General features: G+C 42.1%; 2 protein-coding genes across 4 annotated transcripts in view; one reads left to right on the plus strand and one right to left on the minus strand.

The window, feature by feature from the left end:
• The window catches only part of LOC119022809 (ankyrin repeat domain-containing protein SOWAHB), a 27,366-nt gene continuing 11,190 nt past the window's right edge, over window positions 1-16,176 (plus strand). The window contains exons 1-7 of one of the 3 annotated variants that reach the window (XM_037104131.1): window positions 1-302; window positions 4,264-4,325; window positions 4,815-5,027; window positions 5,756-5,866; window positions 10,021-10,077; window positions 10,499-10,600; window positions 15,874-15,885. In XM_037104131.1, coding sequence (XP_036960026.1) covers window positions 170-302; window positions 4,264-4,325; window positions 4,815-5,027; window positions 5,756-5,866; window positions 10,021-10,077; window positions 10,499-10,600; window positions 15,874-15,885 — 690 coding nt within the window. In that variant the 5' untranslated portion in view covers window positions 1-169. Of the gene's footprint in view, window positions 303-468; window positions 843-4,263; window positions 4,326-4,814; window positions 5,028-5,755; window positions 5,867-10,020; window positions 10,078-10,498; window positions 10,601-15,873; window positions 15,886-16,176 lie in introns of those variants that run through there. The other 2 variants (XM_037104132.1, XM_037104134.1) reach the window with 2 other exon arrangements.
• The window catches only part of LOC119022808 (tripartite motif-containing protein 16-like), a 26,816-nt gene continuing 22,690 nt past the window's right edge, over window positions 12,051-16,176 (minus strand). The window contains exon 3 of the mRNA XM_037104130.1: window positions 12,051-14,338. Within this exon, the coding sequence (XP_036960025.1) occupies window positions 12,503-14,173 (1,671 nt within the window). The 5' untranslated portion in view covers window positions 14,174-14,338 and the 3' untranslated portion in view covers window positions 12,051-12,502. The remainder of the gene's footprint in view (window positions 14,339-16,176) is intronic.

A 16,176-nucleotide genomic window follows, 5' to 3' on the forward strand; every position in this document is an offset into this window, starting at 1 on the left:
GTCAGCTCGTCTGGGTGGAGTGAAGTTCAGACATGTACGATACAACTAATTAGCCCAGAGGACTCTGCTGCTGCTGCAGGATGGCCCACTGAAACTGTACAGCAAGGATTATATATCTACATGAAAACACACTTCTCTGTAGACTGTGTGAACGCTGAGCTGGGCTGAGATGAGTGATGTGAGTGAAGAGTCGCTGCTGGATTACTTCTGCTCCACCGGAGGCAGCTCCGGCAGAGTCAGAAACGCAGACTTACTGAGGACATTTAAGCCTTTTATTGGCCACAGTGACCTGCAGCTGCGGGGTGAGTAACCTGTCGATGTGTTGCGGGTGAAAACAGATGAAAATATGCGACAGAAAATGGGAGGGGAATGGGATTATTCTCGGTGCTTGTTGGGTGGCTTTCATATAAACCCCCCCACTCCCAAAAAAAAAAAAAAAAAAAAAAAAAAATCGACCGCGTGTTTTCCCTGACAGATCTCATACTTGGATTGGTATGATTTTGTATTTGAACGCAGCATTCCTCCAGTCTGCATCAACAAAGCTGGGTTATTTTTCTGTCCCCTCATTGTTCCCCGTTGAAGGCAGACATCTGGTTTGCATTAGGAGCCCCTCCACAGAGCTGCAGCTCCAGCTCCAGCAGGAGGATTGTGTCATTTCCTCCCCTCGGGCCAGTTGAAGCTGCCTGGTCCCTGAACGCAACACAACGCCATCACCATGATCACCACAACATGTCACCGAGCTGAGTGTCATGGAGGCTCCTCACAGAGAGCTGGAGACCCTGTTACAGATTCACCAGCTCTGTGCTGCTCCTCCCCACCCACCTACTGTACACGATGCTTATGTAATCCTCTTCTGAATCATAACACCTACATTCCTCTCATATTTGGCCTCTGAGATTAATGTTTTTTTTTTGGTGTAATGTTATGCTCACTTTTGCTAGGTACACCTAGCTAAACACAGATCTGTTATAAATCCTGTCCATCACACCATCAACGTATGTTATTACAATTATGTTGGTTTTAAAAGAAGAAATTACAAAACAAATCTTTCTGCTACAAATGTAAAAAGTCAAATTCAACACCAGCCTTTGGTCTGGTATGATCAGTTGCCTCTGGAGGCTAACGTTACGTTAGCTAACACTAGCTAGAGCTGCAAGTCTTTATCAGTTTGTTAATGAACAGGAACTACATTTACAGATTTTTATAAGTCATTGTTTCAGTAATTTTTGGTTGTTTTTGGTTGTTAGCGTTATGTGCACTTTGGCTAGCACCACCAAGCTAACACAGCTAATACTGCCCCTTACCACCACACTTTAAAACTCAACTATATCAATATTGAAAGAAGGAATAACACAAATCTTTCTGTTACAAATGTAAAAAAAGTAAATACAACACCAGCGTTTGGTGTGGTATGATCAATTAGTTCTGGTGGTTAACGTAACTTTAGCTAATGCTAGCTAGAGCTGCAGTAGTCAGTTAATCAGGTCGTTAAGGAACAGGAACTGCATTTACAGATTTTGATAGCAATCATGTTTCAGTCATTTTTTGTTGTTTTTGAGTGGTAGTGTTATGTACATTTTGGCTAGCTACACTGAGCTAACACAGCTAACACTGCCCCTTACCACCACACTTTAAAAATCAACTATATCAATTTTAAAAGAAGAAATAACAAATCTTATCGTTACAAATGTAAACAGTTAAATTCTGCTCGAGCTTTTGGTCTGGTATGATCAATTGCTTCTGGTAGCTAATGCTAGCTAGAGCTGCAACTAATAGTCAGTTAATCAGTTCGTCAATGAATAGGAACTAGATTTACAGATTTTGATTAAAGTCATGTTTCAGTCATTTTTATTGTTGTTTTGGGGTGTTAGCATTATGTGCAGCTTTGCTTGCTATACCAAGCAAACACAGCTAACACTGCTCCAGTCCATCACACTCAAGTATTTACATTTTCAACTCAGTTCACAGATTTTAAATACAAAGTAATTGTAATTTGTCCTTTTTTTTATTTTTTATTCTTGGGTTTTGGCGTGATATGTGCACTTTTGCTAGCTACACCTTGCTAATGTAGGCTAACAGCCCTGTAGGCTAATATATCATATATCTTCCATTGACTCGTCACTTTCAAAAGGAAGAAATTTCACACATTTCTGTTACAAAAGGAAAAGTTAAATTTAATAGCGATAATTGCTGGTCGCTAGTCTGGTATGAGAAATTGTTTCTGGTGGCTAACGTTAGCTAAAGTTAGCAAGAGTCGGTTAATCATTTAGTTAATAAACAGAAACAAAAAAGCTAGTTTTTGTTAATAGCGTAATTGACATTTTTTTGTCAAACAGTAGCTAGAGCGGCGGCTAATAGTCGGGCAATCACTGAGATGATCAACAGAAACTCAACTGGAAGATTTTGCTAATAGAGTCGCCTACTTTGCTTTCTATATTCAAAATGATAACTTTTATCAGGTTCTCACATTTGCTGTTTCTTGGCATCTTTGGATTGTGGACTGTTGGACAAACAAACCATTTGAAGAGTCACATTTGACTTTGGCAAACCTGGATGCCATTTTTTTTAACAGTTTTACAGTTTTATAAAACAACTATTATCCAGTCAATTGAGAGAATAATCGCTGGTTGGAGCACCAGTGTTAATGTTACTAAACATTGGATATATTACACAGTAAGTTGTCTCACTTTTCCCTTCTTTGTTTAACTGTTAGACCACAATGTTCCTTTTGCTTAGTTACACAGGAAACTTTACCTTACGTTTTGCTAACATGAACTTACGTTCATGCTAAGATCACACCAGACAAAAGACTGTGGTAGAGTGTGTTAGCTGAGCAATGAGGCATTTTTGCACATAAAAGAAAAGAAAAATCAGAACAGGAACGTTGCGCAAGTGATTCCTCTGAATAGAGCTGGACTGACAGGATTTATTGCATCACTGTTGTTTTTGCCTGCATTAGTTTTAACCAGCTCTACCGAGAATAAACACGTCTTTTTGACACACTAAGAGATATCTGCAGCGAGATGTTGTAATACTTTTGGCCCAGAAGACAAATATGAGCGTGTGACGATCCATTATCTGTCCACCGAAGCGCGCCTTTACCTTTCAACCTCCCTCTAAATGATTATCCAGAGTGACCTTGTAGTGTCGTTGCCAGCATGTTCTGTCCAGATGCTATGTCAGCACTGCAGTTGTTGACAGAGGTTTAGAGAGAGCTGCCTTGATACTCTGCCATCTGACGAGGCCGTCCAATTAGAAAAAGTGCTTCCCACACAGTTAAGGGGGCTGTCGTAGCATGTGGTTACAGATTTCCACGTCGTAATTGTGATGATAGTGTTTTAATCATAATTAAGTCCACATGCATGACTGGATGTGGACCTCTAATGGGGTTTGCTTCTTTTCATCAGATCGGGGGGGGAACAAAAAACCAAAAAACTGGGGCATTGGTGGGAAGTGTGGCGGTGTCGTGGGGGGGTGTTGTTTGTGCAGACCTTCGGCTAATAAATAACTAGTGTGCATACTGTGTCAGTCGCTGGGGTGGACGAGGAATTCTTTTGTTGAGACAGATGTAAGTGGCAGCTTCCTTTTGGATTTCCTGTTGTTGTGAGCCGTGCAACTATCTCGCCACGGTTGTTCTTTTTCCGTACGACGTCAGGAAAAAGGAAGCACTTCAATTGTCCACATACACACCTAAGCAGCATGAATGGAATACCTTCGCCTTGGAAAAAAAAAAAAAAAAAAAACGTGTTGCTCGTGTCCCTGATAATCAGAAAGGGTCGACTCTTAATCACACCGTCTGCATATCTCGCTCGCTGGCGTAAACAAAAGAGCGTTGGCGTTATCTGCTGAGGTCGATCAGCTCGTCAGCTGGAGTTGTGTTTGGTTCCCACAGGAAACATTTACCCGACGTCTTAAATGACTCAGGTTTCTGCCTCGTGGGGATGAACTGGGATCTGATCGTATCTTGGCTGGAGGGGGAAACCTCTCTTTCCTCTGTTGTTTGCAGTTTCCACACATCTATTGTAAACATACACAAGTACATTCTAGACGCGCTTTTATTCGGAAATATTTACAGTAAACTTAATTCAAGCTCCTCTCTGTCCCTTCTCTGTTTGTGTCTGAGTTAATGCCCCTTATTTTCTGATCCCAGACATTTTTATTGTTGGAACCACTTGTGTATTATTACAGCATGTGAAATATTTGAAGCTATATTTAGTTTTCAGTTTTTCACATCAGATGTTGTTGTTTTTTTCTTCCCTGCAGCTAAATACAGAGAGGAATTCAAGCTCATCATCGACCGAATCGCTGTGGTGAAGTCAGAAAATGTGAGTGAACCGTTCACATATTTTTACCTTTTGTGGATAAAACGCAGCGCTCCCACTGTGTCCTGTGTCCTTATCTCAACACTGAGGCATAAACATACTGAATACATACGTACGCGAGATGTTTCCCACGTCACTGAAAGGTCTGGTGTGTGTTTGTAACTGCATATTTGACCTCTGCCGACTTCTTAAACGGTTGGAATGTCACAAAAAATCAGACTTGTATGAACACATATGTAAGGAGAGTACAAAGAAACGTCCTTCAACGTCCTTCTTCAAAAGATGAACGTGAAAACAAACCTCTGCACACATTAATCATTCTGCACAGAACATCCAAGTGAAGGAACAAGACGAAAAACACATATTTGAGCCTCCTAGATAAAGACAATAACAATTATTGGATAGAAACACAAATAAAAGTACACCAGTCACTGTACTGTTGTTTTTTTTTCTTCTTTTCAGTGTTATATTGTGCTTTTTTGTTCGTCACAGGGTGAGAAGTATCTCGTCCTAAAGAAGCGATACAGGCAAATGCTGCAAGAGCGAGACGCCAAACATCCGACGGCAGACGTGGACGGCCGGCGACACTCGAGCCCGGCCAGAGCTCCGGCCGCGGCGCGGTGGGACGCCTCGACTTCTCCTCCCCGACAGAAGGAGCAGCAGGATGAGCCGATGTCGTGCAGCGAACCAGACAGCGCCGCCGAGGTGAATTTAAAATCAGCAATCTATTCTACTTAAAACAACCTGTGGGACAAACTGAGGGTGACTCAGCATCAACACTGGGTGCTAAAATGCATCTTGCTGACTCTGGTTCCACCCCGACACACACACACACACAGTGTGTTTACTCCTCGTGTGAATGACGCATTCATCTCTAAACAAGGCCGTCTTTGTGAGTGCGCTCTGCCTTTTCTCTGCTGCAGTGTGTCAGCATTCGAAGACGGTCGCGTGGCGCGGTCACTTCCACAGAGCGACACTGTGCAGCAGATAAAATGCGCTCTCTCCCGCCGCTAAGCTAAGTTATCAAGCTATGAGAAGAAAAGGAAGGTCAAAGGGTTTATTGTCTTAAAAGAAGGGCGGAGCTGTTTGAAACTAATGCATGGAAGCACTTTGCTGTTGTCAAAATAAACACTGGGTGCAGGTTTAATGCACAATAATCCTTTGGAAGTACAATTTTACATATTGTTCCGGCAGTAAACTTAAGCATTTAATCATAGATTTGAAAGATTAATGCATTTTGCGCCGCATACGACGCGTTCAGACGGGCGGCACTGAAGCTAAGTAGTGTTTCGTCTGCACCCAGATGGTGAAGTTAAGTGCAAGCAGAGTGCTAATGCTGTGTGTTAACCTCAGCCGCCACACGACACGGCTGAACGTTTGGCCGCGCTGTGGACGGTTTGAGTTCACGGCACATTGTGTCTGTGCTCCTGCAGGACCTGCAGACAGGATCAGCCCTCATGCAGCAACATCCTGTGGCGCCGGGCCAGGAGCCCTCAGCACCGAGCAACGAGGAGGATGAGCTGGACAAAGATTCAGGGTCAAAGGTGACAATATGGCTGATTGAGAGGCAGAGTTTGGATACTGAGCTGGTTCTCACTGTACGAGGGCTGCAGCAGTACGAGATTTGATAACCATCTCAGACACAATTACACTTAATGTGAGACTCTCGCCAAAATGCAACCAAGGCTCTTTTTGTGAATGAATATGAGTCAAACCTTCGTGTAAAAGCATAATTACAACCAAAGAGGCACTTTTAAGATTTACCGTATTTTATTTTAAAACAATAAGAAGGCTCAACACAACATGAAACTTTGCTCGTAGCATCACCAGGGTCTCTACACATGAACACCAGCATTGAGAACATTGTTAGTGTTCACAGAGTTTACTAAAAAAGAAAGTTTTCAGACAACTCACTTTAGCAGATGTTTCCTCTGCTCGCCGCCGTCCTGCCAGTGGAGAAGAGTCGATCTCAGAATGTGACGTAACCTGGAGGACAGTTAAGGTGGAACGCTCCTAAAGCTTATATTTCCATATAAATGCACAGATAATTTGTTGTTTTTGTTGTTAGCGAAAAACAATATTGAGCTTGAAGTTGAAAAAGCCTCATATAATAAAAAATACTAAAATCAAAAGCTGGAAAAGTCACGTGAGGAGATATTGTGTGGATAGTTGTTGCTGGAAGACAGAAGTGGTCCACCGTAACGAAAATACGGTAAATCTTAAAAATGCCTCTTTCGACGTAATTATGCTTTTTTTACATGAAGGTTTGACTCAGGTACATTCACAAAAAAAGCCTTGGTTGCATTTTGTCGAGAGTTTCACTTAAAAGGAATGAAAAAGAGGGTTTTGGGGGATAATTGCACAAAATATATTATTAAATATTATTATTTCCTGACATGAAACTTGATACAAACTTGTTATCTATTTTTAAGAATGCTCTTAAGGTAGAATCTGTCTACCGCTGCAACCCTCCACTGAACAAAGTAACAGCAGTGTATTTTCTTTGCCCACCTGCACTCTGTTAATTATAATTAACTGATAACACGTCTGAAGCTCGATCGCTCCATTTCTGGTCAATCAAGGCTGGAGAAGACTTTAACTTTCTGAGTCGCAACCAGATGTTGTTCGTCAGTTTACTCATGCCACGGCTGCGCTACATGACCTTCCAAGTCCTCAGGTCGCTTTTTCACACCTGTCTGTCTCGTGCTCTGGAGTCTTGAAGTCGTTCTGGTTTGCGCGCTACATGACTGTCTGAACTGTTGTAAGACGTGACGCAGGAGCGACTCGGTCCAAACAGTCCAGGTTGTTTGTGGCTGATTTGCAGCAAATAAACAAGGAAGAAAAATAATATTTTAAAAGGCGGTTTTGGACTGAAAACGTTTAACTGACTGTTTGTACTCTGATAGAAGCAATAAGGTGATTTTGTGATCGAAGCAAGTAGCAGTAGGTAGTTCTTGAGTCGCTAGCGGGTAATTTCTTCTGTCAGTGTTGGTGAATTCCCATTTTTTAATTGCATTTCCCCTGAACGTGCTCAGAGGAAGGACCCAACCTGGACATACATACAGATTAATCAATCGGTCAATCACGGGAAAATTAATCACTAGTGATTTTCCTCATCTATTAATCAATTCTGTCATTTTTCAAGCTAAAGTATCAAACTTTTTTTTTTTTAATTCAGTGATTTGTTGCTTTCATTTGTCGTGTATGTGAGTAAATAAAGAGTTGTTGGATTTTGGACAAAATAAGCTATTTAAAGATATCATCGATTAATCCTTAAAGCTGAATTGTTGCGTAAAATTGTTAGTCGCAGCCATAATCCTGTCTCAAAGAGTCACTGAAGGGATAACCACCGTCTTGCTCACACGTGCTTCCCTCTTCACCCACCAGGTGGTGCCAAGTAAATTACCTGGATTTGTAAGCTACAGTATGTTGAATATGAGTGGGAGGAGAACCAGTTGGGGGAGCCGGGTCAGGGGGGAGGGAATCTGCATTTTAAATGAAGCCCTCTGTTATTATGTTAAGCAGCAAACATGTTGGAACTCATTAGAAAGATAATAATCATGTGTGCCCATTAAAGAGATTGAGATTCATCCCAGTGGAGAGATACTACGTGGCCGTCCTTGATGACCCGCTCAGCAGACAGATGAAATATGTTGGAGGGTGTTAATGAAGCGCCCGCAATCAGATTAAGTGTGTTTGTTGGAAGAATGAGTCACAGCGGCGAACTGTGTGTGCTGACAGACGGTTCACACTACAGAAGCTCACCTGGCCGCTTCACTCTCACACACTGTTCTTCATCACAACACCTGAGGCTGGAAGCTTTGACGGGAAATATTATTTATAACATAATGACTCTAAATGAAGACTGACTCACTGATGAGAGCAGGTTTGTTTAAAGTTGAGTCAGCTGGAGGTGTCATCAGCTTAAATATCCAGTTTCTAATTTGAGCTCCACCTTTATTGTTAATATATCTATACTGTCATATATGTGAGCACATGAAAAATACTCTGCAGCACATCATTTCCAGAGATAATTTAAGCATAATTTAATCAATATCATAAAAGAGTTTTGTTTCTGTTGCAAACATGCTGAAGTTAATTTAACTAATTCATCTTTGGAGCCATCTTGGTGCTTCCCCCGTCGTAGTTAATGAGCGGAGACACTGTGATGAAAGAAAAAGTTCGAATTGTCCGAACAACAGTTTAACAGAGCTGCATGTTTATTGTTGTTTCACTATCGTACGTCATGAGTCCACTTGAGTAAAGAACACGAGGAGAATCTGACGAGAGTTTTCAAAGTGGATGGAGGCGTCAGCTTCTTTCTTACTTTATCGATGGTGATGTTGTTATGGTCGTTTCTTTCTTGTGACAAATGTACGTCTTGTAAGTCGCTTTAGACAAAAATGTAATGAAATAATAGTATAGAATATCATTAGTGTCCTTTTTTCTACGGTGACATTTTACATTCAGGGCGTTTAGCAGACGCTTTTGTCTGAAGCGACTTACAAGACGTACATTTGTCACAAGAAAGAAACCACGACAACATATCACCATTGATAAAGTGAGAAAGAAGCGGTCAGCTGACGCCTCCATCCACTTTGAAAACCATCGTCATATTAGTTTAGTTCTTTTATGTACAGTTTGACTTCACCTGAGACAAAACATCCAGACTGTAACGTTTAGTCGATTAAAACACAAGATGACTAGCATTAAATTGAATCACCAGTTACGTTGGTAATTGATGTAATGATTCACTGTATCAAGCAAAACTGTTGTTTTGTGTGACTGTTTTGGTTTTGGACGGCTGGTCAGATGAAACCCTGAGCTGTGGAAAATCGTGAGATGATTCCAGACCAGATGAAAAACTTCACAAAAATAAATCAACACATGAATTGAGTGTGAAAATAACAGTTGAGGCCCAAAAGCTACTAAAAATAAAGTGCTGGAAGAGGGTCTGGAGTTGTTGTCATGTCTCAGTGTTTCCTTTCATGCCCGATGATGTTTTTCCTCTGCGTGTTATTACTGCTCTCCACCGAGAGTGCAGGGAAAAAAAAAAAAATGGACATGTGCTGGAGCGGAATAGGCTGGATAAATACAGTCCCTCCACTTTTCATGTTCGGCACGCTGACGGGTGACAGTCTGTGCAGGAGACATGAAAGGACCGAACGTCTTTAACATCATGTCTCCGTATGATCTGAGAACAATTTGCAGTCAGCTTCTCCTCAAAAAAAAAAAAAAAAAAACCTCTCACATAAATCAACTGGAGTGACACTTTTACGTACCGCCAGAGGGGTTTTTTCTGTTGAACCCTTGCAGAAATGGTGACAAAAACACACACACACACACACACACACACACCCTGACTGTAGGCGTGTTGTTTTTTTGGGGGCTAATTGTTAATTGGATTGTTATTCATTACCCCCGAAGTGTGAAAACGCCACCTCTGTCGCGCTTGTCTCATTACCTCTCTATCTGTCTGACACCCTTTTGGTCAGCTGGAAAACATCACAGCAGTGTGACCGGTGTGTGAAAACTGGATGTATGAGTGTGTGTCTGTCTGTGTGTGTGTGTGTGTCTGTCTGTGTGTACCCTGTGATGCCGGATCATGCTTTATGACTGTGCTGTTATGGCTGATGCGGCGCAGTTAACTTGTGTCACACCACTGAGTAATAGTCATCTGTTTTTTCTGTCTTTTCAGTCCGAGTCAGAGCAAGACGAGGAGAGTACGGGCAGCATGGGCTCCGCGGCCGTCGCTGTAAGTCCTTCTTTTTAAATGTATTTTCTTATTTTTATCTTATTAATGAACACTTTGAGGTATTATTTAAAAGAGTCAAGTCTCCAGAGATCCTCTCAGTGTTAGGCGATCATTAACTTTTGATCTTCAGAAACACACGTCCACTCTGGTGTCACTGCTGTCGGTCCTCGTTCCCTTGAACCATTAACAGAAGTAGGAGTGTGAGCTGTGTGCAGTGAGATCGTGGGTGTCTCCCACAATGTGTCAGTCGGCAGTGACTCAGTCGTTCGTAGGAAGTGGATTACTGGTTTTGTAGCATCAGCATTATCAAAGGGAGCCCACAACAGGATGTGGACAGTAGGGTGTGTGTTTGGTGTGTGTGTGTGTGTGTGTGTGTGTGTGTGCACATCTGAGCTCCACCTCCTCCCCCTCTCTGTAATAGCTGGATCCAATAGAGAAGGAATGGATCTACTCTGCTGCCGGTGCTCGAGTGCCTGACCTCTCTCAGCTGCTCAGACAGGACCCCACGCTGGCTAACAAGAAGGTAGCGCCGCCCACTGCTCCACCTCCTAAAGGATGATTCTGTACTTTTTAAAAAAAAATGTTGATATCTGTGGACATCTGTCGTGAGGAGTTGAGGAATTTGTAGTGAGAAAACGCTACCACAAAGTCTGATGGGGCAAGAAACACGAGCAGCCAAACGATCAAACCAAGGTCAAAAGTTAGACGTTCCACTGATCCAGGACCACAGTTTGCTACGATGACACACACACGAAAAAACAAACAGACTCTCAAGGTGAAAACATCACCAGTCGACTGTCGGCGCTGGTAACAGCAGCCTCACTCTCAAGTTAACTCGTAATCATCTGATGACTGATGTGTGTCAGGACTCAACTAATGTCTGTCACACCCCAACATGACCAGATTCATTCTGACTTTACCCCACCCCCACTTTTTTCAAGACTGCTTAATAGAACCTCTTTATTGACTAAATGAACAAACAAAAGAAACAGTTTAAAGAAAGCTCGGCTCATTTCTCCGTGACAAAGTTGCTTTAGTGAGCCAGGTTGAAAGGACGTCTGCTCTCAACATAAACACTGAACATGAACTTTGTGGCGCTTCAGGTAGAAAACCGCCTCAGTTATTGAACCAATCACACTGTGGTAGAAAACCTCGGCTTACATGCTCTTTAAGTGACGTTTTCATGATGTTATTTCAAAGTACATTCATCTCATTCATCTAAAAAGCGTATTTGCTACTTTCAGTCGTCATTAATAACATTTTCACGCCGGGTCCGAGGCCCAGTTGACCTGCTGAGTCACAGACGAAAGGAAACGACAGCTTGAGTTCATCCAGAGTCACTTTTAGTCCGAGATTGTTGCTGTTTAAGAATTTTAACAATGCGAAGCACCGTGGTAATATAGAAATAGTTCTGCAGAAACATCAGATTTGTTGGTCCTCCTGTGTTGAACTTTATATTTTTAAACATCACAGTTTCAGCTGAAAATGACAACAAGAAATAAACAGTCTCACATCTCTGCAAAGCAAACACACTGCCAGCTGTCTGTCTGTCTGGACTGTTGTTGTTAGTGCGACTTCACACTGATTTGGTCGATATCCTGGAAAGAAGTGCGAGTGAATCAGCTTTGATAAATACCCAGGAATTAAGACAAGAGGAAAACACTTTGGTCGTTCTTGAAGAAATGTTTTTATTCATAATGCAAACCTTCAGTTTATTTACACAGACCACGAGTAAAGTCTGTTAAACGACTGTTTTTTCAGTGCTTTCATAAACATCCACACAATTGTTCACTGCCAGCCGGTCTGCCCCTTTTATCCTTTTACCCAAAAAACAGATTGTGTATATATATTTATATTGTATAGTTATATTTTCTACTTTTTAAAATAGTTTATATTGTTAACTTGTTATATTTTCTATTCTTTAAATAGTTTATATTGTTAATTTGTTATATTTTCACTTAATAGTTATTTGATGCATGCACCAACATCACCACAACAAATTCCTCGTATGTGTAAAATCGTACTTGGCAATAAAGCTTTTTCTGATTCTGATTCTGATTCAATTAATTAGTTTGAGCAGAATTTCAGCAATGTTAACGTAAAGAATGAATGATCTCCTTATTGATTACGATTGTGACAATTACAGTTTTTTTTTAAAATTATAACTCCAAGTACCAGATTGGACTCATGCACTTTAAGACAAACGCCACCACACACATGCATGAATACAAATATTCCACACAGATGTCGAGCACAGAGAAGTTTACGTTTGACTTCAGAGAAATGTCAGTTCAGGCAAACAGAAATGATCAGTGATGAAGAAACTCAGTCATTTACAGAGCTACAAATGAAACGCATCAAAGTACCGCCCCATAATGTTTGATTGACAGAATTTAAACACAGAATTCGATCCACGACTTCCAGGTTATTCCAGTTTACAGAACTCAGCAGTGTTTCCTGTATTCAGAGGATAAAAACCAGCATAGAGAGGCTCAGTGAACGTGGTCCGGACTCTGTAGATGAGGGTCATGGTCTCACGGACGCTGTAGAAGGACAGAATACCTGCCCTGTGGTCGAGATACACTCCTACTGTGGAGGACCGAAGACACGAGACTTGAGTGTTGACATAGTTGTGCCAAAAGACATACCAGGTATCGGAACATCTTAATGCCCAGGATTTATCGTTGTGACCAAATTTACACTGATATCTCCTCCCTGCTCTGCTGATGTTCTTGTATGCGACCGCGATATCAACTTTTCCGCGCCACTTCACCTCCCAGTAACAACGACCTGTCAGACTCTCTCTACTCAGGACCTGACATTGTAGAGTGAATCTGTCCGGGTGGCTAGAATAAGACTGTTCTTCTTCCATTGTTGTTGCCTTTCTGTTGTCCTCAGATAATAAGAGATATGCGTTAGCTGTGTTTGGATCCAGTGTAAGTTCACGCCAGTATTTTAAGAATTCAGCTCTGGTCTCGGGCTCCGGTTGTGGCAGTAAAACATCCACTTCAGTCACCGTCAGTGAGATGTTTGTCCATTTCTCACTCAGAACGTCCTGTAGTTTGTCTCTGACCTCTGTAATAGCTGCTGTCACATCCTCAAAGTACCGCAGAGGACGGTCAATGAAGCTCAACGAGTCTGCAGAGTCACCGAGTGCTGACAGCGAGGGGTATTTGTGTAGAAACTGGTTGTGATCCGCTGTGTTTGAGAGCTGGTCGAGCTCAGCGTCTTTCCGCTTCAGCTCAGTGATCTCCTGCTTCAGCTTCTCCTGAAGCTCTTTGACTCGACTCACTTCAGATTTCTGCTGCGATCGGACCTGCTGCTTCACATCAGAGCGTCTTTTCTCCATGAGACGGATCAGTTCGGTGAAGCTCTTCTCACTGGCCTCCACTGTTCTATCAGCAGAGCGATTGATGGCCTCCACCTCCTGTTGAAGCACCTTCACATCTTTCTCTCTGTCCTGGATCGTCTGCTGGATGTCTCGGCGACGCACCTCCAGCTCTCTCTGCCTCTCAGTCCTTTCTGCTGCAGCTGACACCGTGTCGTGGCCTTCGTGTTCATCCAGGGGGCAAATATAACAAATGCACTGCTGATCGGTCCGGCAGAACATCTTCATCACCTCCTCGTGATGAGGGCAGAGGTTCTCCTGGAGGTGCTGGGACGGTTCCACCAGCTTGTGTTTGGATAACGACGCTGCGTCATAATGAGGCTGGAGGTGTTTCTCGCAGTAAGAGACCAGACACTGCACACAGGACTTGAGTGCTCTCAGTTTTCTCCCAGTGCAGAAATCACAGGCCACATCTTCAGGTCCAGCATAGCAGTGCTGAGCAGGGGCGGCTTGGAGTCCAGTCTTCTTCAGCTCCTCCACTAAAACTGCTAACACTGTGTTTTTCATCAGGATGGGTCTCGGCATGTAGGTCTGCCTACACTGAGGGCAGCTGTAGACTTTCCTCTCATCCTCTTTGTCCCAGTGGGTGTTAATACAGTTCATGCAGTAGCTGTGTCCACAGGGAACAGTCACTGGATCCTTCAACACATCCAGACAGATCGAACAAGAAATAGTTTCCCGGTCCAGCTGAACTCCTTTCTGCGCCATTTCACCTCTACGTCTGACAACGACTGTCGACTGCTACTACTGTCTGAGTTTCACGTTCGTATAACTGAAACCAGTTTAAGTTCTGATCCGGACAACATGTCTCTGCTGGTCTCAACGCTGGAGCTCTTCCACTATGTCAGTCACACCCATCTTCAAACTGTAGATCTGAAGGGGAGGGATCAAGAAAAAAAGAAATGAACAGAGTGGAGCTTGCTCCGTCTGACAGCAGGAAGATGAAGGGAGGGGTAGAAAGCTGATGATTCACGATGGGAAGAGGAGTGGATTGATAGAGAAACTGTGTCTCTGTCTCTCTGCAGAGCATGTGAGGATGTCGATGGAAGGAAGTGGAAGAACAAGAGCAGCATCATTCTCTGATGGAGTAACATCTAATAATAATGATAATAATAATAATAATAATAATATCATCATGATAATTATGTAACTACATCATCTATCTACGAATGTGTTGACATGATATGCTGCAGCTGCTCTGGTCCAATAGGTGACCTAATGGGATTATTGGGGCCTTGGCAATTAGATTTTTTAGTTTTTGTGTAATAAGTCGTTGTGAGGCTACTTCTCAGTAGCCTGATTAGCTTGTCATCTTGTATTGTAAGGAGACAATGAGTTATATTATGTCTTACGTCCTAATCTGTCTCTGAAACATTTAGTAAAACTCTCCACAGCAGTGAAAACAGAACTTGTTAATCAGTCTGCTGTGTTTCTTGTTTATTCATGTTAAATGATTCAGTTGTGATAAAGTATTGAATTGTGTCTCTTTCAAACGGGAGACAAATTGTATCAATAAAATAAATATTTTTAATAACCAATATCTTCTTAAGGGTAACATTTTAAAAAAATCAAAACTGATAAAACAATACGATATATTGAGCATTTCTACCGCAGGGCCGAAGAACAAAGAACCCTTTGAGCATCACACGAACTGCATTTCCTACTGTAGCTTCAAGCGCCCCAAAAAGTCCCCACTCCAGGGTTTAGTACTTTTCAAAGTTCGTGAACTTTTGGGTTGGAGTTTAAAGTACAGGATGATGCCGATTGGTTAACGACTTGTGTAAAGATTTATTGACAAAATAAGAAAGTATTTTGCACCTCCGCTGCGTTTCTTGAGATGTTTACTGACATGAAAAACACAGTAATATTGTTATATTGCTTCCTGACTAAACGAGAGCAAGACAGTTACATGATGTGTGTGACTGAGGGGGAATGAACGAGAGGAAGGGAGGGGGTCGGGAGTTTTTAAGTCTCCATTTGATCTGGATTCTCTGGCGTTCAAACATTAGCGTCACGCCACAGTCCAAACAAAGAACAACATGATATTCAGTCTGTTATTGCGTCTTGAAAAAGCAAGTTTGCCTTTAGGTTTTTCTTTCATGTCATCTCCGTTTCTTCACGCAAATAGAGAAGTACAAAAGGGACTTTCAAGCTCCGAGTTAAGTTCGTTTGGGTCCACAGTCTTCTTGCCCCGTTGGAATTTGTTGTTATAGCGATGTCGCCCTGTTTCAACATCTTAGTGCTCAAGTTGGTGGTTTGCATTTGCTAGTCTTTTTGGAATGATCCTTTAATGTAACAGCAATACAAAGTGAACTAAACTAAAACAAAACTGTTTCTTGTGGTTGGATACAAGGTTTCACTAACGTATGCTTTTGTGTTTTGTGTCACTTTGTGTCGGGTCGAACCAGGACTTCACCTCGGTGAGTATTTGATGTGGCATGTTGCATTTCGTGAAGTAGCCATATTTATTGTCGACTCACAATCTTGTGTTTTTTTTTTAATAGAGCTCAACAGTGACTGCTTATTCTCTGAATGTCTCCAGCTCCAGAATTGAATTTCCAATTAATTCCCCCAAATGATGTTTTTAGAAAATTCAGATGCATAAACAGTTTTAAGTCTGAAACGTAGCCAAACAACTATTGTGATTTTCGCTACTTGGGCCACTTTTCCTCGTATCCAGAAGATGCAGCATGTCAAAGGGAAATCATGGT

Source organism: Acanthopagrus latus, chromosome 7 (assembly GCF_904848185.1).
Source record: "Acanthopagrus latus isolate v.2019 chromosome 7, fAcaLat1.1, whole genome shotgun sequence".
NCBI classification, from domain to species: domain Eukaryota; kingdom Metazoa; phylum Chordata; class Actinopteri; order Spariformes; family Sparidae; genus Acanthopagrus; species Acanthopagrus latus.